Source organism: Branchiostoma floridae, unplaced genomic scaffold (genome assembly GCF_000003815.2).
Source record: "Branchiostoma floridae strain S238N-H82 unplaced genomic scaffold, Bfl_VNyyK Sc7u5tJ_1342, whole genome shotgun sequence".
Classification (NCBI taxonomy): Eukaryota; Metazoa; Chordata; class Leptocardii; order Amphioxiformes; family Branchiostomatidae; genus Branchiostoma; species Branchiostoma floridae.
In genome coordinates, this window is record NW_023365704.1 from 279,214 (window position 1) to 302,413 (window position 23,200).

The following is a 23,200-nucleotide window of genomic DNA, read 5'->3' on the forward strand; positions in this document are numbered from 1 at the left end:
AGCACAGTATCATTATTGAACATGATCTTGAACCCTTGGTACGTGAATGGAAAGGGTGATTCTATAGTTTAGGCCACAGCAAGTACATTTTGTGCATGATTTATGCATCCAATTTAATGCGAGAGGGCTAAAAAAACAAGATGAGTAAAGCAAAAACGAGATTAGATTTTCAAAATAGACACCGTAAACGTCGTAACCTCTGCTTGGAGAGTGTGTCTATAGTCTTTTTGAGTGTTTGTCTTATACACTCATTGACATACAGTGCTGGTCTATTCTTGTCAACAAAATTAACCTTTGAGCCTTTTCAGGGTGACCTACTTTAACTTTACGTAAGGCCAGATTGATTCGATTACATATGAAATCTTTATTGACACAACAAAAAGTACAGCGACTTTTGTACGGTTTATAAAATACTTACAGTACATAAAAAACACACATATATGAATATCTATAGATATGAATAAGTCAACATATATTGAGTCTAGCGTATCATTTACACTATTGGTTCTACGGTATGAACATTCTTCGATATATTTGCCTACTTGTACACAGTAAGGGTTATCGCCTCCCATAACGTAGTTGAATTTATCTATCGAACGAAAATTAACAAATTCTTTAGAGCGAGCAGAAAAATAGAGAACAGCTTTGTGAGTTTATCATTATATAGTGAACAATCCATAAGAAAGTGACGTTCGTCTTCGATTTCATTTGGGCAGAGCGGACAAATATATGACATGCATCTTTTGGGAACAAAAAAACTATTGTGATCGTAAGAAGAAATTGCACACTTGGGAACAGCGATTCCGCAGTGTCCCTCTAAATTGATTTTGCGGTCTTCATAAATGAATCAAATGGTAAATTTTATAGATTTAGACTAGTAACATTGCCTTCATTATGAAATCTAAGGGAGAATTTTGCCTCTGAAGATCTTGCTTCTGAAGCCCAACCCTTTCCTAAAACATTAGTTTTCAACCATACTGTAAAAAGTAAAAAGTAGCTTAAAAATAAGTATTATACATTTCGCCCTCTTGCATTAAATTTGGAGTCTGCAGACAATGCCATGCATAAAATGTACTTGTTGTGGCCTAAACTACAGACTCCTCCCTTCTATTCACGTACCAAGGGTTCAAGTTCATGTTCAATAATAATACTGTGCTCGCCTGTCATGCATAATTCAACAAAACGTTACCAAGTCCAAACACGACTAGACGTTATATTGTAACTCCTATGATCCTGGTGCTGATAGAGGAAACGCATTAGGAGTATTGTGCACTATACCAATCATCTGGTGTGTTTTGCCAGCCAGTGCCATACCAAATTTGCTCTGATGGCGTAGTGTTGATGTCTTATTGACAAAATGAAGTACCGCGTGCACTGGACCCCCTTGATTACATATTCTGCCCATTCATTTACATACAGACTACTGGTATAATGCTTGTTCACAGGACAGTTTAACGCAACGATAGGGGATTGTGCACGCGGTTATTCTACATTCCGATTGTCTATTTAACTCTTTACTGTTATAAAGGAGGTGGCGCTTACAACTGCCTACCATTCACTAGTGTGCTGGTATGCTGGATTGGTCCTGTATTTTACTGCATACTCTTAGGTAAGGCTCGATACAATGTCATTGCTTCTTTTGTTGCTATTACGTAATGCTATCATATAGCTTCTTTCCTTCTTAACGCCTATTTATTATGATATTTCAAACTAGGTTGTACATCCATTTAACATTGTTTTGGAATTAAGAAGAAGACGACTGATACCAATTGACAAATATTGACATTTTTCTTTTATTTTTCTCCTCAAGGCTGTACGAAGAAGATGTTTGATCTAAAACTTGTCACAGTGGTGATCTTGACCATTGCCTTGATTTCTGCTGGTCAAAGAAGACAGGTTAATGATGCTTCCTTAGTTGGGCCTTCGGATGTTGAAGAGATGACCGAAGAGCGGAAGAATCTCTTGAATGAGATTTTCTTGAAGGAGTTCTTGTGGGCACTCTTTAAGAGGATGTTGAATGAGAAAGTCGACGAAATGGTGATGTCAACTGATGAAGACGATAGTATGGCCGAAGAGAATAGAATCCGTTTGAAGGAGATTTTCTTGAAGGAGTTCTTGATGGCACTCTCCAAGGAGAGGTTCAACGAGGCAGTCGAAAAAATACTGATGCCAACTGATGAAGACAAAGAGCACAACTCTGAGACTCCTTCTCGTGGAGAAGCAATAGGGGAAGAAACTGCGTACGTGTATGACCCCAGGCCTGGAAGACGTAATAATTATAAGTATCGGGGACACGAAAAACACTCGATGACTCCACAACGTGTGAAGCGACTCGGGCGGCGTCTATTCCGCAAACTGAAAGAACGTTGGGTGACAAGCCCCTGGATTGATCATCCGAGGAAAGGTTAAATATACACATATTAGCCTAATCAAATCTCGCTTATAGCAGCCCTCCCAACAACACGGAGAGTGGCCAGTCCCCCCCCCCCCCCCCCTGACAGCAGAGTTTGTGTTACACATTCTATACACATGCAGATGAACATCATTTGAAGTAGAGGGACGTCCCTGTAGCTCAACTGGTATAGTATCTTTACAGTGAGCTTCTGGTTGAAAGTAGTTGGTAATTGAGAGACCCTAGTTCAATTCTGGGCAGGGCATCTCTGTTGGGCATACATCTGGATAGTGCACGTGGTAATCTACATAGTGCACGTTGTAATTACCCCACAAATAACCCAATAAGGTTGGAGGGGGCATGGAAAGACTCAACTGTGAGAGCGATCACCACCGTACAAGGTAGGGTATTCCACTGTGGAATGTATAGTTCTAGAAAAAAATATAGGAGGTTGTGTACGAGGAAGTGACGTAATACCCTCGTTCAACGCGGGGTACACTGGACGTACACAAATTTCAACAAGCGTTAGGTGATAGGTCAAGGGTCAAAGTGTGAACCTTTATTGGACGTCACATGCATTTCAAATTTCTTGTTCAAACAAACCGGTACTCTTATCCTTCGTAAACTGTTGCAGCATATATTCAAGGTTTGGTCATATTAGAGACGTGTATGCAAGTGATTCTACCTTTGCTGGGCATTGTATTTGATAACGTTTAATGTAGCATGATTCGTTAACCCTCAAACCACCGTATGACCCCAGACGTGTATCAATATGTGCCATTATGGCATTTCTTGTCGAAAACAAATTTCCTCCCATGACTTTGTTTCTATATATGTCTTACAACATCTCATACGCTTTTACCGAGATTGGCTCATTGTTGATCATCCTAGAAAGTTTATGCATGGTCCACTGGGGTCAAAACTGACCCCAGCATTTTTTTAAACAAATTTTCGAGACCCACACCTAAACAACTTATCGTATGATCACGAAATTTTCAGAGAATAATGTACATGTGAAACATAATTATGGTAAAAACTTTTGTGTCATTATCATGTTATATGACGACTTCATAACGTCATCTAGCTAATTTCGGCCGCCATCTTGGATTTTGACTGATGACGTCATCAAATTAGCATAGATTATGAATATTGAATCATGAAATTTACGTTGAATTTTATAAGATGTTATGAACAAGTGTGGTTTGCCAAGAAACCTTAAAATTTGAATGTTTAAGCCAAAATTAGAAATTTTCATAATAAATATGCCTGTTAGAATTCCGTTGCCATGGCAACATGAAAAATGATGAACTTATTTTTCACTTAAAATATTTGCTATCAACATTTTCTGAAAAGGTACCAAGTTTGGTAGCCCTAGCGTAAGCCATTCAGGAGCTATGCGGCATTGAAGTTGGTGCAGGCATCAAAAACCTCCTCCCCGGTCGCGTTAGTGGAAAATCTGGTCCTTATGATCTTTTGCATAAATTATGATAATGAGCTAGAATTATTCTTACCTTATCATGTGAAACTGTCCCACATAGATTAATGAAACTATACATATATACAAATCACAAAAACAGTCACCAAAAAAACTGTATTTGTACAAAACGTTATGGGGTCAGTTTTGACCCCATACGGTAATTATATAATCTACGTCGCAAAAAAGGTACGGTGGTTTGAGGGTTAAAGTGTAACCACACAGCAAACAGCATGTGACAGAGCTTGATGAGGTGACCGAGTTTTCTGATGCAAAGTCCAGACCTGCCCATAACTGATCACTGAGTCATCATGGCATCGGTGATCATTTTCCACCTGTTCCTTCTAACAGTCGGTGGCCTGGCGTTTCCTATCGAGGAAGATGGGCCGACTGTTCACACGCAGTACGGCGATGTGAGAGGGATGTACGTGGAGGATCTAGAAGGGGTTATCTTCTTCGGACTTCCTTTCGGGGAGCCGCCCGTGGGAGAGTTCCGCTGGAAGCCTCCACGACAGTACAGCAGGTGGGTGCACTGAAAGTATCAAATGGAACGAAATTGAGCGAAATCATACGGAATTTGCAGCATTCCACCTCGGTCCCTTTTATTTGTTCCGTTTTGTACTTTCTGTGCATTCAATTTCGCTCCACTTTGTTCAACTGTATTCTATTTTGCACTTCCTGTACACTCAATTTTGATCCGTTTCGCTCCATTTCGTTCTATTTTGTTCAATGTCGCACTTTCTGTACACCACAACAGGTCCTGGGCGCCCAAAGTTCGAGACGGTACCGTACCGGGCCCTGGCTGCTACCAAAGCAGATGCGGACCGAATGACGATGACTCCACTTTCGAATGTCCCCGCGATAGAAAAGTCAGTGAAGACTGTCTCTATCTCAACATCTTTGCCCCGCGGACGATCCTTAACTCTACTGCTGCTAAGCTACCGATTTTGTTCTGGATTCACGGCGGAGAGAACGAACAGGGCAGCGGTTCTGCCTACCTTTACGACGGACGGTTTCTAGCTAACAAGACCAACACCATCGTGGTAACCACCAACTACAGACTAGCTGCGTTTGGCTATCTTGTCGCTGGTCAAGGAGAGGACGCGGCCACGGGCAACTACGGCCTTCTTGACCAAGCCGCAGCTTTACGGTGGGTCAAGGAAAACATCGGAAGCTTCGGCGGAGACAAAAACCGCGTGACCGTTTTCGGACAGAGCACGGGGTCAGATGCGACGTCCACGCTTCTTATCAACCCAAAGTTTGCCGACTTGTTCCAACAGGCCATCATGCTGAGCGTGCCTCTTACCATTCCTCACAAAAGTCGCTGGGAGGCGCTTCGCCTCGGTGATCACCTTGCCGATGAACTGGGCTGTCCGAACGGGGACATGAAGTGTCTTCGCTCCAAGAACTCGAGCGCTCTTCAGGCGGGGCTAGATAGTATGGGGACGTTCTTTTCCAACCCTTACCGTCCGCTAGAGGTGTCAGTAAAGTGGGGACCAATTGTTGACGGTGACATCGTACCGGGTCCTACAGTGGACAGTTTTGCCAAGGGACACTTTCAGTCAAAACCGTTCATCATAGGAACTACCACGGAGGAAGCCGTGCTATACATCTACAGTCTTTACAACAAGCCGGTGGCGTCTAAGGTTACGTTGTACGCCATTTACGCTGCATTTGTGCATCTTAAGGCAGCAGAAGTCGCTAAAGAATACCCCACAGAAACGAACACGTCAGACTACCGTCCCCTGCTGTCCAAGGGTGTCACTGATTGGGTCTTCACGTGTCCGACTCGAAACGTCATTCGGAGCGCCGTGAGAAAGGGGAACACCAACGTGTGGCTGTATGTGTTCGACCACGTCTGGTCCTTCCCACACTTGTGGGACTACCAGAAGAACTGTAACGGCCACGTGTGCCACGCGGAGGACTTACCCTTCGTGTTTCAGACCACACGGCTTCCGGTGACCAACATGACCATGACCGCTGAGGAACAGAAAATGGCGGACGCCATTGCTTACTACTACGGCAACTTTGCCCACACCGGGGACCCTAACCAACCTAGCCGAGACGCAGCCGAAACTACCGGGATGACAATGTCATGGACCGCCACCACTTGGCCGAGGTACAACCAAGAAGGGAACTTTGCTTGTCTGAACATTAGCACTCCCCACACTTCCCTGATACATGACTATCAGAAGGACAAGTGTGACTTTTGGGATAGAATGGACGTGTACAACCTGTAGTCATTTATGAGGCCCGATTGACACGACGAAAATATTGTTAGACGTACGACAGCAGCACACGAAGAGGTCGTACGCCCGCGATATTACGGCGCCTTTCTAATTCGTTGCTGCGAGTAAATCGACCCGCTGTGCCGTACGAAAAGCATCATTACGTCTAATCGGGAAGCGGCGGACGACGTACCATAAGCATGCCCGTCGTACGACACCGCCGGCCGATTTACACGTAGTAACAAAAGGCGTCGTACGACCGCGGACGTTTTCGTCCGTACTGTAAATCACACAACTGCTGCAATTGTTTTTCTTCGCACGCTCGCATCAGTTTTGCGGTTCACTAAAGGTGTCATATATATAATCGAATCAACCTCAGCTTTTACGTAAAAGTAGGTCATCTTGAAAAGGTTCAAAGTTTAATTCTGTTGACAAGAATAGACCAGCACTCTATGTCAATGATTGTGTAAAATAAACACTCATAGGACTACAGGCACTCTTAAAGCAGAGGTTAAGCTCCGGTTGTTTTTCGACGTTTATTTTAAGCCGCGACTACATAAAAAAGAGTACACAATAACAAAAAACGACTTAAAAAACGTACAAGAAACGGTCGTAGCCTAACCTCGGCTTGGAGAGTAGCTACAGGTACACTAAATGAGTGTAGGAATAAAAATTCATACGAATTTGAGGTACAAAGGGCGATTAATAAGTTCTCACATCCTAAAATCCTACAATGCTATAACAGTCTCTGTGCGATTGACGGAAACCCAAGTTGGTAGAAATGACTATAAACTTTACTTCGCTCCTATTATTTTCTTCCACTGGTAAGCGCCAAAACGTGTGAATGCCTGATCAAGTAACCTGTTCTTTTTCTAAAAGGTCCAACATGCGGTCCAGCTGATTTTTTCAGGTCCGGTTTCAATAAGAAAAACGGCTTTGTACCGGTACACTGTACCGGTACCCACCCCTAGCTATTACTATTAAGACGATTTTTTCTTATCGCCCTTGACTGTAGTTTAAATTTTGTAACCTAACTTTTGCCAGACATTAACGCTGGCAGATTCTATCAAGCCAGAGGCTAAGATCACTTAATCTGATCAGACAGTACTTGAGGTGTTTTTTCATGCGAAGTACATAGTGTGAAGTACTATACTGTGAAGCCGTTTTTTACTTCCTAATATTACCGTCTATCGGAAAATAACAACCCTATCCTGAGTTCAGGGCTACTTTAAGGTAATGGTTTCATCTAGAGAAGCACCTTTGACCTTTATTTGACCTGACCGTATCTCGCGTGACGTCATAACATTACTTCCGGGTAACCGAAACTGAAGACAAGGATTCAACCAGCGTCAGCTTGATCTGTTAAAGCCGGGCTCTGGGGACAAAATCTGTCTAGCATATCCAACTTCCTGTTTCACAAATCAGGTATGGCCTTGTTACTCATTGTTTATTTGGTAAATTACTGAATTCGCTTCCCTGCTAGCGTTTTACTAAGATGTTTTGCTTGGTACGGCCCAGAGGGCGATCTTGTTTACCTGGACAGCTATGCAGGTGGATTGACGGGATCAATTAACGTGTCATGTTGTTAGGGGCCCCGACTAAAGCCTAATAGCCGCCGCGCTGTGCTCTGGGTGTCCATGGTAGACTTGTTGACTTGGTTGTCATTGTTACGAGTTGCTATATTCAAACCTAAATGTATTGGGCCATTACGTATACGTGTACTCTCCTCTCCGTGTACTTTTCCATTGCGCAACTTCCCTTTTACGCCAATATTTTAAATGGGGTATAACTGGTCCTCTTTGAGTAACTATAAGAGATGTGGCAATTTCGTAGCCTTATACGGTCTGATTCCTATGTTAATTAAAAGACTCCACATACGTTAAAAGCATCCACGATTAGCCCAAAGATTTGATATACTCCTTCAGTACGCGTATACGCGGCGACAGGAATTGCGGGTAATATATCAAAGGTAAATGTCCCTAGCTTGTAAACAGTTCGTCTCGACCATTGTCTGGATTTTCATAACAATCTCTTTTCATAAAACATGCCTTGTCACATTTGATTACCCGCAGTTCCTGACGCCACTCCTGTATAGTCGGAAGTGTGATCGAGCTTATTCGCGGCAATGTAACGTTGAAGTTCAAAGCTCACCACAATTTTCACGCGTCTTTGATTCCAGTTTTTCAGAACCGGTGAAAAATGAGTATCTCTGATTCCGTGGTGAGTCTAAATGTCGGCGGCCACATCTACACAACCGCTCGATCCACCCTGACCCGTTTCCGAGACTCCATGTTGGGCGCCATGTTTGGTGGGGACTTTGACGCCTTGCGGGATGACCAGGTACTGGGCAAATTTAACACAGAAGGCCCTTTTCTAGACTTACATTTTGAAACACTGAAACTGAATGTGAAAAGTATTCATGAAAGATTTCCTATGGACAGTCCTGACTTTGATGTCTACCCTACTGTTCTGTGCCCACGAACAGGGGAGGTATTTCATAGATCGGAACGGCAGGCTGTTCCAACATGTGCTCAACTTCCTGCGTACAACCCAGCTGGTCCTTCCTGAAGACTTCAAGGATCTCCCTCTGCTCGAGATGGAAGCTGACTTCTACCAGATCCAGCCGCTCATAGAAGCACTGAAAAACTATAAGGCTCGTTTAGCCGGCCCATGCGAAGTTGTTATTCTTTCTGGAAGCTCTGTATCTTCATATCTATCATTTGCCGCTAGTAGTACGGAAGATATGGAGGTGAACGGCTTGGATAGAAAACAATTTAATACGGATCAAAATAAAGCATACCTGCTCAGCAAACTTCACAATAACGGTTTTACTATGCAGAGTCATGTTACTACCGGATCATTTGACAATTACAGGGAAAAAATGGTCCTCGTGCGGAAAACGGTCAGGCAGTCTTTAGATGGCAATTAAAGCTCCGTTAGTAGATTTTAACCCTCAAACACCCGAGCGGGGTCCATTTGGACCCCAGACGTAAATTTTGATGTACCATTTGAACAGTTTTAATCTGAAGAAAAAATCCTTCCGTGACTTTGTCAGTCAATATCTGCTATACCTTCTCCTAAGTTTTGACGAAGATTGGTACATTACTGTGGAAGCTATAAAAGGAAGTCTGTGTACAGTCCGTCTGGGGTCCAAACGGACCCCAGGCAAAATATGCAGTTTTTAAAACAAACTTTTGAGACTAACTCCTTAACTACTTATCTTATGACCACCAAACTTTCAGAGAATGATAAACATGTAAAACTAAATCCTCATAGAAACTTCTGTGTCATTGCCATGAAATATGACGACATTATGACGTTATTTAGATAATGAGGGTGGCCATGTTGGATTTTGACTAATGACGTCATGAAATTAGCCTAAATTATAAGTTTTGAATAATGAAAATAACATAAGATTACTTAGAATTTATTTGTTGTTAGAAAATAAGTGAAGTTTACCAAAAAAAAAACTTGTTTAAATCGAAATTGACAGTTTTTTTGCAAAAATATGCCTTTTAGAATCCCGTTGCCATGGCAACCCCAAAAATTGATAAACTTACTTTATTAACAAATGTTTGCTAACTATATTTTGTGATATATTACAAAGTTTTGTAGCTTTAGCACAAGCCGTTTATGAGTTATGCGACATAAACCTTGCTGATGGCCTCAAAATTCCCCTCTCTGGTCAGAATAGGTTTAGTGCAAAACGTGGTGCTTCTGATCTTTTGCATAAATTATGATGATGAGCTGGAATTCGCAACACTTTAACATATCAAAACATTCCTCTCACACTGAAGAAGCAATGTATATACAATGATGACCGATAAGAATGGGAACTGAGATTTTATTAACAAAACATTTTGGGGTCCGTTTGGACCCCACTCGGTCATTTTAGTCGCAAAAAAAGGTCGGGTGCTTGAGGGTTAAGATGCCTATGCCTGTGTTATAGTGCAACTTTAGAATACCAGTAAGTATAAATATGTTTAACAAGAAAGGTATCAGTAGACAATGAATATGACTGGATACAATATAACAGTTGACTATCTTATCATTCAGACTTACATAGACCAACATCCAATAATATTATATAATATTATTATAATAATTGCTTGTGTTTGAAGAAACTCTGAAGGATGACAATATTTTCGTTATAACCAAGTACCGATAAGTAAAAAAAAATTGCCTTTTTATTGTCTCAGACGATATCATTTTAGGTAACTAAGTACTTGATGATATATAATTATGTATTAGGTCTCGATGAGTAGAAAATAAATGACACGTTTAAGTGTAACATTATTTTTAAAGTGCATTATGAATCAGCATGTTTGCTTGTCGTAACTGCAACTCTAGAATACCAGTAAGTATAAATATGTTAAACAGGAAAGGTATCATTAGGCATTGAATATGGCTGTATGCTACAAAGGAGGCAACATCAATAAAATGAAATCATTATGGTCCTGCAATTATATTTGTCTCCAACAATTTTTATCAATACATTCAGCTGTGAGCGAGAGGTCTTGAATGGGTTGACTGGTGGTTGTGAATATTACATGTATTTAGCTAGTACAGTGTACTGGTCAGCGTGTGTTTGGCTTTCAAATATGAACTAGTGAGACTGCTCTCAACCTATCCCCAAATTCATAACGTTATAACGTTATGTATTAGTTACATTTGGTTCAAGCTGGAGGTCGTGATCCATGTTTAGCTATGTGTAACCAGGGCTTCAAAGTAGGTTTGAACAAGGAATCTGTAGCGCATACGACGTACAAAGGTTCCACTTTGACCCTAGACCTATGATGTCACCGTGTCACCACCACCTGTCCGACTGCATGTTCTCCTGAGCTGTCCGGGGTCATCACGTCTCTTTCTCGAAGGCGAAACTATCAGGATTTCGACGTCAACTTGTTTCTCCTTGTTTCACAAATCAGGTATGTCTTTAATGCTCGTGTTTGTAACTTTAAACGCGTGGTAAATTCACTATTTGTGATGGCAATGAAGTGATAGCAATGACAAAAAACGAACGGATAAAAACCACGAACAAGCTTTTTTGCTCTACTATATGTTTTGTTCCACGTAAATGTACTGATATATATTCATACATTGATTAGGACTTGATGCAATCTGAATCTAGTTTGTGATTTTTATCAGACCTTTATACCTCTTCCCTCATGGCCTCCATGAAAAGCGGCCTGCCTCATTAACAAATAAAGGTTCAAACAAAGTAGGTGCACGCATTTCTTCCGGTTAGGCAAAAACAGAATGATTTGCCGTCAACTTTTTTTGTGGAGCTCCTGGCTTCAGAAGCAAAGTCTGTCAAGAGTAACTAAGTAACTGTTCCAAAAATCAGGTACTGTCCTATTGCTGTTGAGCTCGTTTAGCCTGAATCAGATGCTACGTTCTGGGGGGGGGGGGGGGGGGTCGATTTGCGATTCTTAACCGGGAATACGCCGGGAAAGGAAAATATCCGGGGATAGGAAAATTGCCGAGAAAGGAATATATAACGGGAATCTTGTACTAGCTAAGCTTGTAATCGGATCGAGAACCGAATCGACGGCCTGCTTTAGGTTGGTTTGAATTCTACCAACGTGACGTTTACTGACTTGCTGATTTTGTATATTGATTTCAGCAAGGAGCTTTTCAAAGTTGTTCAATCAGTACAATCAAGGTACAATGAACCGTAACCGGCGTCAAGCATCCTCGGTACAAAGAAGCCCTGATGACGACAACCGTCAAGAACCGGGTTCATTTCAAAGAAGCCCTGATGACGACATCGTGTCTAAACGTCGTGGGCAATTCTACACAACGACCAGAGGCACTCTTTCCCGCTTCGGCTACACCTCCGCGATGGGCTGGGTGTTTCGTCCCGAAGGCCCGTACGATTCCAAAACCTACTCGTATACTACAGCGGATCCTTTCCCCTCACTGTGGGACAAGCAGGGCTGGTTCTTCATAGATCGAGACGGGAAAATCTTCCGACACGTCCTAAACTTCCTCCGCCTTGGCGATCTGGTTCTTCCTGAAGGCTTCAAGGAACTCCGTTTGCTCGAGAAGGAAGCTGAGTTCTACCAGATGCCGGAGCTAGTCGAGGCTGTCTGGATAATGACGGGAAAGAAACATGCTGATTCCAGTAACAAACATAAACTATTAAGCATTGCCGGAGGGTTTCTCTTGCTTGCATTCGTCTATACTTTAGTTAGAGCCCATTTTCCATTCAATTGATGACGGAACTTTACTGCATGTGACCAAAAAGTTATATAATAGCGAGACCTCCTTGATAAGGCTTATGTATAAGCAAGCAAGGGAAGCCCTCTAGATAGTCGCCAAAATTGGTAACGCATGTAGTTAGGACCGCCATGATAGTTCATTGAGATGGCCAAAACTGTATCGTTTTTACTCCCGTTCTTGGGCGCCGCCATTTTGTATGCTGGTGTATGATGGGAAATCGTTTCACCATGTTGATATGTTATGACTATGTTCTTGCGGTCTTGTCGAAAAATGACAACAGCCACAACAATTAATGTTTAATCTGTTTCCAGGTGGGATAGTATATGATAGGATATGATCAATCGTTCACTGACACTGTTCTGTTAACGTTTATTGTTTGTACATGCAAGAATCTGATATGCGTTCAGTTGTTCAAAAATAAAGGGAGCTGGCGTCGAAGGTTTTCGTCTCCTCCTATTGACCTTGGTCAATATTCAATTGCTTATCTTAGTAGTTAGGTTAGGGATCCAAAGACAATCACAAAAACATGCTTGTTTGGTTTTGTGGAAGTCAAGGCACATAATGTACCATAAGTTACACATAAGTCTAGAAGATTGTATTATTTTCGAGAAGTATGCATCAATAAATACACAATCATTCAAAATTTGCAGCATTCCACTTGTGATGAATTGCGAAACGTCTGTCTGTGAACCAAAAAATATGCGCTTAAACAGATGCAGATCCTACCCAAGCATTTCCGTATACCGAGACACTATCATGAATATTTTTGGCATTAATAAGCACTCCAATAGAAGGTCCATTGTTCATCAATCTCCTACGCAGAGAAATCCAACAGCGCCAGCAAACAGAGTCTTGTTTATACTCTGCTATCTCACCTGTCACCATCGCTTCCAGTGGGCGTCGCCACAAACCAGCTGTCAGCCAATCAGAGAATAGGCCTTTCAGTTTTCAAAAGGGATCTCCAATATATAAGGGTAAGCTCATTAATATCAATAAGCAGGGCGGTCAGGAAATGATGGTGACGGTTGAGATAGCAGAGTACAGATAAGAGGAGGTTTGCTGGCGCCGTTGGATGTCTCTGCGTAGGAGAATGGTGTGCATAAGATATAGAAAAACACATTAAGACGAGTTTATCTTATCCCTCCTGACAGTAGTTTTGTAGCCTAACTTTTGCGAGACGCTGGCAGATTGTAACTAGCTATAGCCTGAGATTGCTTAATTTGATTAGAAACTACTTGGAGGATTTATTAGAAGACAAATTTATTAGAGAATTATGGGGAATTTATTACAAAAGATGTATCAGCTCTCACTGTTATGTCTTTTGTACCGTGTATGTAAAAATTGTGTATATAGGCTCATAGATTTATAAGACTCATTAGGATTTTAAATGACATAAACTGTATCTCTGTTATATACATAGAATGGCCCTGCCTCTTCCCTCATGACATCAATGAAAAGCGGCCTGCATTTGAGCTTTCATGAATAAACAAAGTTCAAACAAATCAAACAAAGACTGAATTTTAATTCATGCGAAATACTATTGGATAGTTTGTCGTATAGAGAAAGATAAGAAGTATAAATTTATTAATGCCCAAATCAATATCTATCGGAAAATCACACCCCCTTCTGTAACTTAAGACTCCTTTAAAGTAGGTTTCATCTTGAAAGGCATTCGACGCACAAATGTTCACACTTTGACCCTTGTTCTATCACCTGACGGTGTCGAAACCAACATACACCGAGAATAACCCCGGGCATGACGTCATCGCTGTACTTTCGGGTAGTCGAAACTTTAGTCAAGGATTTCAACTGCGTCATTTTGCTCTGTTGTAGGTGGGGCTTGAGCAGCAAAATCTGTCCAGCATACTCAACTTCCTGTATCACAAATCAGGTATATTCTTCTTGCTCATGGTGTATTTGGTAAACTAGCTTTCTAAAGCTTGGTAAATAGCTTTCGAAACTCCATCAGCGCTATTTAACAGTTTTACTTGCTAGTCCAGAAGGTAATACTTGTTGCTCAACATATGTTCGTCACGAGTCGGCCTATTCGTGATCATGCCATTGCACATTATAGTACCACTGTTTCAAATAGGGTGTACATATTTCATTTTCTCAGAGCAATGATAGCATGGCAGTTTTGAGGTTACTCTCCCCCACTAGCGCAATGATTTAGTTCTAATGTACATGCATGTAGTGATGGGTCAAAGTCCACCACACTTATTACCTGTTTTTGATTCCCGATTCCAGTCGTAGTTCGAACGAGAACTGGTGAAAAATGAGTAAATTTGATTCCGTCGTGAGTCTAAACGTCGGCGGCCACATCTACACAACCGCCCGATCCACCCTGACCCGTTTCAGAGACTCCATGTTGGGCGCCATGTTTGGTGGAGATTTTGACGCCTTGCGGGACGACCAGGTACCAGGGCAAATATCACTATAATTTAATGCAGACACATAACTTAAGGCCTATTATATAGTCTACTCAGCTCGCCTTTTGAAGCTCTTCTCCTTCGAAAATGCTGACATTTGGAGCTAGATGTTGTTGTTGAAAACAGGAAAGGGTTGTTGGTCTTTATATTATACAGGAAAACGAGACTTTTAAGCATGTTTGTCTGTAAAAAGGCTGTTTGCATATTGTCATTTGTTGACAGGGGGGTCAAAGCTCAGCAATATTTGTTTGAATGATATGTTTAGCACATTTCGCCATATAGAATCCCCTGATTTGCTCAATATGGACATTTTAGAGGTCTTAGTGCCTTGTCAATGTTAGGTTTCATCGGTTAGTCTAAGACTCTTCAGGTAGGTAACTTTTGATAGCTTTTGCTATGAATAGCTACTTTAAAGTTCGCGGAGATTTGATTTCGCAAACATAAAACCACCGCGAACATTTCTGCACTTACGGCATTACTTTTTTGTGACCAGGGGAGGTACTTCATAGATCGGAACGGCAGGCTGTTCCAACATGTGCTCAACTTCCTGCGTACAAGCCAGTTGGTCCTTCCTGAAGACTTCAAGGAACTCCCTCTGCTCGAGATGGAAGCTGACTTCTACCAGATCCAGCCGCTCATAGAGTCACTGCAAACCCACAAGGCTCGTTTAGAAACCGGCCCGTGCGATGTTGTTGTTCTTAATTTACGGTCTGGATGCCTATCCTTCGGCGCTAGTAGTGCGAAAGTTAAGGATGTGGTGAACGGCTTGCAAACATGCAGGTATAACTGTTATGGTGATGACAACATAACAGCCTTGCTCGGAAGGCTCCAGGATACCGGTTTTACTGTGCAGAGTCATAATACTGTTAGAAACCAATCCGCCCCAACACTGACAGACAAATGGGTCTTAGTTCGGAAAACGGCCAGGGCGTCTTCTGATAGCAAATAAGGTCCAGTTTGAAGATCTTATGTTGCCTATGTCTATGTTATGGTGGGTGTTAACATTGAGTAAAATCATATGATATCTTATCATGCAGAAGTTGCAATTATCATACTGCAATTAGACCAAAAGCCAATAATTATAATCCTTACATGTGTTTGAAAACTATGAAATATGATAGACAATTTTTTCGTTAATTCCTAATTACCCATAAGTAAAAAAAACACGTTCTTTTTATTGTCTCAGGCGATATTATTTGTTTGTATAGTTTTCTTAGGTAAGGCGTTAATGATCTAATATGTAGGGAAAGGGTATATGCATAATATAAACATCTATCTAATCATTATCTATCTATCTATCTGCCGTTATCCATCTATCTATTATTAGATAGATAAATAGATGGATAGATTACTATAGTAGATAGATAGATATTGATACATTACATATAAAGCTATATAGAAAGATACATTTTTGAGATATGTAGATAGTGTTTTCAGTAGTTCACAGTTGAATGGATGCTGGTAGTGCTGATGTTGCTAAGATTATTCTTGGTCGCTCCTACAGTTGCTACAGTTCGGCGCTGCAGGTGTGTGATCTGGAACATACCCATGTTAGACGAAAAGCTCACTGCCTGAGGTTTGCTAGATCCCTTGTTAATTCTGAGGTATTCAACTGGCTACCACCACGCCGCTCTGAGGCACATGGTAGGAACCTAAGATATGCTGACAAGTTCAAGTGTAGAACGGCTCGCTTTAGGAACACTACGCTACCATACTGTGTCGACCTTTTAAATTCATGTTAGATTTTAGATATCACTTTTTAACCTTCCTCAATAGTTCTGTTTTAGTGTGAAATGAGACTTTATTACCGATGTATATATATATATATATGTGTGTGTAAATCCACACTTTTAAATTGTACAGCTGTGTGGGAATATTGTGAATATCATAATTTGATTAATGTACTTAGGCAGGGCCTTCCATTATAATCTCTTGTGTACTTAGTACGAGGCAATTTAGTCTTAGGACTACGATCTTGTACATGACTTTGTGTGTGTTTAATAAATAAACCAGTTCTCTCTCTCGTTGCTGAACTGTTAATTATTCTTTTCATAAAGGTCTGGGACGTTTGCGTGGCTGGTTGTTGGAACTAAAGCCAATCGTAGTCACCCTCGTGTTTCAGAAAACTTGACTCTTAATCTAAAACTAGTCAGACAGAAGAAGTCGGAAGAAGAAGAAGTCAGACTACACCCGGCGTAACCACACCCTTGGTTGGTTGGTGGTAGGGAGTCATGTCCGGCGATGTGTGACCAAGGCTTTACGGTAGGTTTGAACAAGGAGGTTAAAAAAGGTTGGTTTGAACAATGAACATGAAACGCATACGACGTACAAAGCTTCGCACTTTGACCCTTGACCTACCATCTTACCGTGTCGTATTCAGTATACGACTAGTGTACCGCCCGCTGAGCTGTAACTATAGGGCGAAACTACAAGGATTCAGACGTCAACTTGCTACATAGAAACCTCTGTCGAGCGTATTTACGTGACTATAAATTCCAACATCAGGTATCCTTCATTTGCTTATGTTACGTATTAATGCGTGGTTAATTTATAACTAGATGTGTGCAATTCTTCCGGGTAGACAAAAATATGAATTTACCGTGAGCTTGTTGACTGCTAGGGGCCTGGGGCATGTCAAATTGTAACTAACTTCCTGTTCCAAAAATCAGGTGCTTCTTATTGCTCATTAATGCAGGACAATTTTAGCCTGGGTGTCATCCTTGTTAGTTTTATTTTACATTTTTCTTTTAGTTAACGGGGCTCCCGTACTTTAAATGGTAAGGGGAGTTTGGGAGTCCTAGACCTGTAACTAGTACCTAACTAGGACGAAACTCAGACTTCGGAAATATTCTCTCTAAAAACTTCGCCAGCTTTAGTTGTACATGTCATGATTGCAAGTCTAGTTGTTCAATTAATTGCACTTCTTGCCATAAAGTTAGTCAAGAAAAACTCAACTTCATGTTGTGTTATTACAGTAGTCAAACTGTTATATATGCATAAACGATTGATGAATACGTTTATCTGCGTTGAAAGTCTACCGGGTTTAGGAACTTATTTCATATAACCTCCATATTCTAGAATTTTTCAAACAAGACAGTCAATCACCCTCGGTACAAGGGAGGGGCTACGGCGGTCGGTTGCTAGGGGCAACTTTCCACTGAAAGGTAACAGGTTACCTGTATCAGGTTACCGGAAGTCACGCGCGGTCCCACGTCTAGAAATCTCTCATAAAATCTTAACAAGAAATTGAGATATTTCAGTTTCAACAAGATTATTAGCCCATATCTAAATTTGTCATCGAATGAGATGAAATTTGACACAAAGGTAAAGGCACGTAACTTGTTGAAACTGAAACATCTCAATTTTTTACGTTGTTAAAGCTTGTATTTACATGAATACGTTTCTCTTAAATTCACCGTCGTTGTGTTGAATTAGTCTACCAGTGTCGTTTAGTGACTTACTGATTTTCGTATCACTTCCAGATTCTACCGTTGTTCAAACAAGTACAATGAACCGTCAGCGGCGCCAAGCACGCTCGGCACAAAGGAATGGACGTGCCGACGACATCGTATATCTGAACGTCGGTGGGCACTTCTACACTACAACCAGACGTACTATTACCCGCTATCCCAACTCCAGGTTGGGCAGGATGTTTCGTCCCGGGGCCAAGGGTTTCAACTATCCACGTTTTCCCTCCTTGTGGGACGAGCAGGGCCAGTTCGTCATAGATCGAGACGGAAAGATCTTCCGACACGTCCTAAACTTCCTCCGGCTTGGCGAGCTGGTTCTTCCCGACGACTTCAGGGAACTCGATCTGCTCGAGAAGGAAGCTGAGTTCTACGACATCCAGGAGCTGGTCAAGGCTGTCCGGACCTGGGGAAAGTATGGATGTCAACCTGTCGATTTCAATGAAGAGCGCATATGGTTTTGAGTACAACGAATGTTCAAGACTTTTTTGTTTGCGAGACAGCAAAATCTGCATTTAGTTTAACTCCCTGAGAGCCAAATACATGTTTCTTTTCCCAGAGAGTGGTGTTTGTTTTATTTGTTTTATTTTCATTTGTTTTGTTTGTATGATGGGAAGTTGTAAAGTCATTTTGATATGTTGATTTTGACGTGGAATGTTATGAGCGTGTTGTTGCGGTCTTGTCGGAAATAAAGGGACGACAGTCACAACTGTTAATGTTTTGTCTGTTTAATCGTGGGAAGGTAGTTTTGTATGCAATTATAATTATAAGTGTTAGTTTTGACATGAAATATTATTAGCGTGTTGTTGCGGTTTTGCTGAACTTTGTACCGTTACTTTATCAACCAAAATTTTGTCAGAGTTGAATAATGAAGCTAATTGTTGACTTGTGCTAAAATATGTGTTGGTCTTTATCTAATCGGTGCCTTACTCCATTACTTCGCTAGGGAAAAATTGAAGTGCACAAAGAATATAAAGGAAAAGCACACATAAGTAGTCTAAGGTATGCGGCAGTTTTGCATTGAAATTTTCGAGCTAAGAAAAGTATAATTCATAGCAAACTGCTATGTTAAGCGAGACTGTATTGAAGAAAAGCATCACAACCTATAAAGTGTTTATGTGAGCAAAAATTGCGGCATCGATAGTAGATTGTAAGAATACAATTGTTGAATTGACCTTATGTACATTGTATATGCAAGAATTTGATATGTTTTCAGTTGTTCACAAATAAAGGGAAGCTGACGTCGAATTTTTCGTCTCCTCGTTATATTTATTACGTACGTATAATTTTAGAATATGTGGTTGTCTACAATGGTAAAATGTATTATTGATTATTTTAGTAAGGTTAGGGATCAACAGACGATGATGAAGATATGTTTGATTTTTGAACGCATAGTGTGCCATTAAACGGATGGATACGTAAATTCAGATTATGTATCAATGAATACGTGATATCGATCAGTCGACTATTGATCGAATTCCAATTGTGGTGAATCACATTAAATTCGGCCATGGCCACAAGCTTAAGCTAAGACAGCATTATAATCAAATCAAAGATTACAAGTGGAGTTAACTGAATGCTATTTGATACACCCGGCCGAGGCATGTTGGGACTTTATCGTAAGCTGTGAAGTCGTATGCATTTTTTATTGCCAAAGTTAAATGATCATCTATCGGAAAATAATACTCCGTTCTGAAGTCCTGGGCTCCTTTAAGGTACGCAATTGTTTCGTCTAGAAAAACATCCGACATACTTCACACTTTGACCTTTATTCTATTAGCTGACTGTGTCAACACACGCCCATGTTTACCTCTATGACGCATGTAGCGTACCCTTGGCATGACGTCATACCTTCCCAGTAGGCGAAACGTTATACACGGACTTAACCGGGTCGGCTTGCTCTGTGAAACTGGGATCGAGGGGCAAAAGCTGAATACCATATCAGGTATTGCCTAATTGTTTACGGTTTACATGTTTATCAGCATGTTGCCTATGTGTCCACATTGTATTGCCCTTGTTGCAATTTGAATAGATAAATAAATAAATAAATTGTTTACGGTACGTTTTGTACATTTCTGGATTCGCTTCCAAATTTTGGCTACTTCCAACAATGTTTAATTCGCCCTTGCTAGTAAGGTTGAACTTGTTGTCATATGGTAACCATGCACTGAGCCGGTCTATTTATGTGATTGCACAACGTCCTATTTTTGAACCATTGTTTATATGTATTAATCTTTGATCAACGATATAGCGGTTTTGTAGTCTGACACTGTCTGATACATATACGTTTAAAGACTTCCATCCAGTTCAAAGTCCATCACACTTATCACATGTCGTTGATTATAGATTCCAGAGTCGTTCAAACGATACACGGTGAAAAATGAGTATCTCTGATCCCGTCGTGAGTCTAAACGTCGGCGGCCACATCTACACAACCGCCCGATCCACCCTGACCCGATACCGAGACTCCATGCTGGGCGCCATGTTTGGTGGAGACTTTGACACCGCAGCGCGGGACGACCAGGTACCAGGGCAATGGTTACCATTTTAACGCAAACGCAGAGTGCCCATTTCATTCTACTTAGCTGTCATTTTCAAAACAAAGTAAAATGTCTTTATCTTTGGAAATGTTGATATTTTGGAGCTGGATGTTACAGGTCATGGTTCTTGGCTTTTTATCACCTTTACGCACGTTTTTGATATCAGCATCGCTCTAAAAGAGGGCTGTCCAGGTGGTCAAAGGTCACTAAAGTTTGTTTGAATGCTTCCTTGTTTGTTCCGCATATTCCGCCTTATGGAATCTCCTGGTAGGTTTTACATTAGAATTCGTATTACAGTCAAACCTGTCCGAGCGACCACCTCTTCTCAGCGACCACCTGGCCATTTCGACCCCTTTTTCTCTTGTCCCGATTTTTTTCCCATTGACGTATACTAAGCATTAAGCGACCTTTTCTCAACGACCACCTGGCCAACGCGACCGCGACCGGCCGAAATTGGGACCAATAACGACCGCATAATTTTCAAAATTGAGGTTTTCATCGATTTTTTATGATTACTAGCGGGATTTTGTGCCGAAATCGGCCAGTTTGCGTCGGATTTTGACTGCCATTACAATGTTATGTTTAGAATAAGGATTGTGGCGGTCAATGGGTGGGTCAATGGGGCAGTCTACTGTGATATGGGAGGAAATTTCGTTGTAAGTAAATCCGACTTTATTCTTTTTTTTAAATCTATATCATTATAAAGTGAACGAATGCTGAAATGTATATAACCTCATACTTTTTCAAGAAAGATCTGTGTAGTGCTTTTGTCCAACTGTACTGTTATATTCATCCGCGTGGGTAAGTACGCTATCGGGACGTACCGGGCGGCGATCAAGAACACAGCAACGCATAAAAGCTTGTATAGTAACTGACAGCTTCATAGTTCCCTTACTGTCCAAAACGTTAGTGTACAAATATTGAGCTTTAAAACACTGTATCGTATAAAAGCTCGATAAAAGCTTGGGGTAAAATTTACAATTTACAGTTTGCATCGGGCATGTTTTGAGTCGATACTCTTCTCAGCGACCACCTGCCCAAATAGACCGCGGCCCAAATCGACCGCTTTTTCCCGGTCCCTGGGTGGTCGTCTTGGGCAGGTTTGACTGTATATGCCAATGCTAGCTTTTTCTAACTAACCTTTTCTGCCTTTTGATCGCTTTTGTTCACCCGTACTTTCCATCTATAAGGATATAAATATGACCATTACTGTCCTGTGCCCACCACCAGGGGAGATACTTCATAGATCGGAACGGCAGGCTGTTCGAACATGTGCTCAACTTCCTCCGTACAACCCAGCTGGTCCTTCCTGAAGACTTCAAGGAACTCCGTCTGCTCGAGATGGAAGCTGACTTCTACCAGATCCAGCCGCTCATAGAAGCACTGAAAACCCACAAGGCTCGTTTAGAAACCGGCCCGTGTGATGTTGTTGTTCTTTCTCACAGACACAATCCATATCACCCATTCTCTGTCGCCGCTAGTAGTAAGGAGGTTAAGGCTATGGTAATTGGTTTGTATACATGGCAGGTTGACTGTGAAATGGATGACAATATAGCAGCCTTGCTCGGGAAGCTCCGGGGTATCGGTTTTATTTTACAGAGTCACGTTATTGTTAGATACAGCGACAACAGTTTGATGGAGAAATGTATCTTAGAACGGAAAGGGTTAGAAAGTCTTCAAGATATCAAATAAGGTTCCGTAATAGATCGCAAGATGTCTACGCCTATATGCTATAGTGGATGTTAAAATTCAATATCGTCTGAAAATATGTTTTTGTTATATTCAAGGGATAATATGTAAATAATTGATCAAGTAATCATACCCTTACGTTGTCTATAATATTTTGTTTCTATTATCTTCTTTGGTAAGTTTCCAAGGCTGACAAAATATTTAGTAGGTCGCAAGACTAGAAAATTAAGTCGTTCAAAATATAAAGTCCTGTCATAGCAAAGAAGCTTGTTAGAAACAAAATTTCCATGTACATGTAATTGGTCAAGATGGTTGAACAAATGACTACAAGCACAGAACATTAAATGTTCAATGTGCAAGGAGTAAGTGTGCGACACAATGATTACGTTTAACAACAGGAATAGCATTTCGGTATTTTGTTGTTATTCACGGTATTTATCTTTGTATATCATTTTCCTTGTACGATTTACAGTATGAAGACGAACAAAAATTGATATGCGCTCGGATGCCATTCACACAAACATGGGTTGGTCTAAGGCATATACATTGTGTATTTGTTCTTTGCATATGCTTTTGTGACAAACGAAAAATAAATGCCGTAAAAGACATGAAACTGTTGCGGTTTTAATCCTGTATATAAACGTAAACGGGTCTCATGTTGTACAGGCTATTGTCGGGATATAGTTAACGTTGTGCTACAAGGTTTTATCCCCGGTACTCTGTTGTTTATGTTTTACACAAATTCAAACAACATAC

At 41.1% G+C, this 23,200-nt stretch overlaps 4 protein-coding genes across 6 annotated transcripts; all 4 read left to right on the forward strand.

The window, feature by feature from the left end:
• Positions 1 to 4,050: 4,050 nt before the first annotated feature.
• LOC118407438 (cAMP-regulated D2 protein-like) lies at positions 4,051 to 7,207 on the forward strand. The gene is made up of 2 exons (XM_035807913.1): positions 4,051 to 4,389; positions 4,624 to 7,207. Exons 1-2 carry the CDS (start codon positions 4,178 to 4,180, stop codon positions 6,104 to 6,106), a joined length of 1,695 nt encoding a protein of 564 aa, XP_035663806.1. The 5' UTR covers positions 4,051 to 4,177; the 3' UTR covers positions 6,107 to 7,207.
• Positions 7,208 to 7,279: 72 nt separating this feature from the next.
• LOC118407440 (BTB/POZ domain-containing protein kctd15-like) lies at positions 7,280 to 15,930 on the forward strand. 3 transcript variants are annotated; one of them, XM_035807914.1, is made up of 3 exons: positions 7,280 to 7,519; positions 8,274 to 8,434; positions 15,242 to 15,930. In XM_035807914.1, the coding sequence occupies exons 2-3, from the start codon at positions 8,294 to 8,296 to the stop codon at positions 15,695 to 15,697; spliced, it is 597 nt and encodes a 198-aa protein (XP_035663807.1). In that variant the 5' UTR covers positions 7,280 to 7,519; positions 8,274 to 8,293; the 3' UTR covers positions 15,698 to 15,930. The 3 variants fall into 3 exon arrangements, with proteins under 3 accessions (XP_035663807.1, XP_035663808.1, XP_035663809.1); XM_035807915.1 differs by lacking the exon at positions 7,280 to 7,519 and having other exon boundaries at positions 8,177 to 8,434; XM_035807916.1 differs by lacking the exons at positions 7,280 to 7,519; positions 8,274 to 8,434 and adding an exon at positions 14,551 to 14,735.
• Positions 15,931 to 18,247: 2,317 nt separating this feature from the next.
• On the forward strand, positions 18,248 to 19,054 carry LOC118407425 (BTB/POZ domain-containing protein KCTD6-like). Its single transcript, XM_035807900.1, has one exon. The coding sequence runs from the start codon at positions 18,257 to 18,259 to the stop codon at positions 18,677 to 18,679; it is 423 nt and encodes a 140-aa protein (XP_035663793.1). The 5' UTR covers positions 18,248 to 18,256; the 3' UTR covers positions 18,680 to 19,054.
• Positions 19,055 to 20,571: 1,517 nt separating this feature from the next.
• LOC118407441 (BTB/POZ domain-containing protein KCTD21-like) lies at positions 20,572 to 22,966 on the forward strand. The gene is made up of 2 exons (XM_035807917.1): positions 20,572 to 20,739; positions 21,986 to 22,966. The coding sequence occupies exons 1-2, from the start codon at positions 20,596 to 20,598 to the stop codon at positions 22,445 to 22,447; spliced, it is 606 nt and encodes a 201-aa protein (XP_035663810.1). The 5' UTR covers positions 20,572 to 20,595; the 3' UTR covers positions 22,448 to 22,966.
• Positions 22,967 to 23,200: the final 234 nt, after the last annotated feature.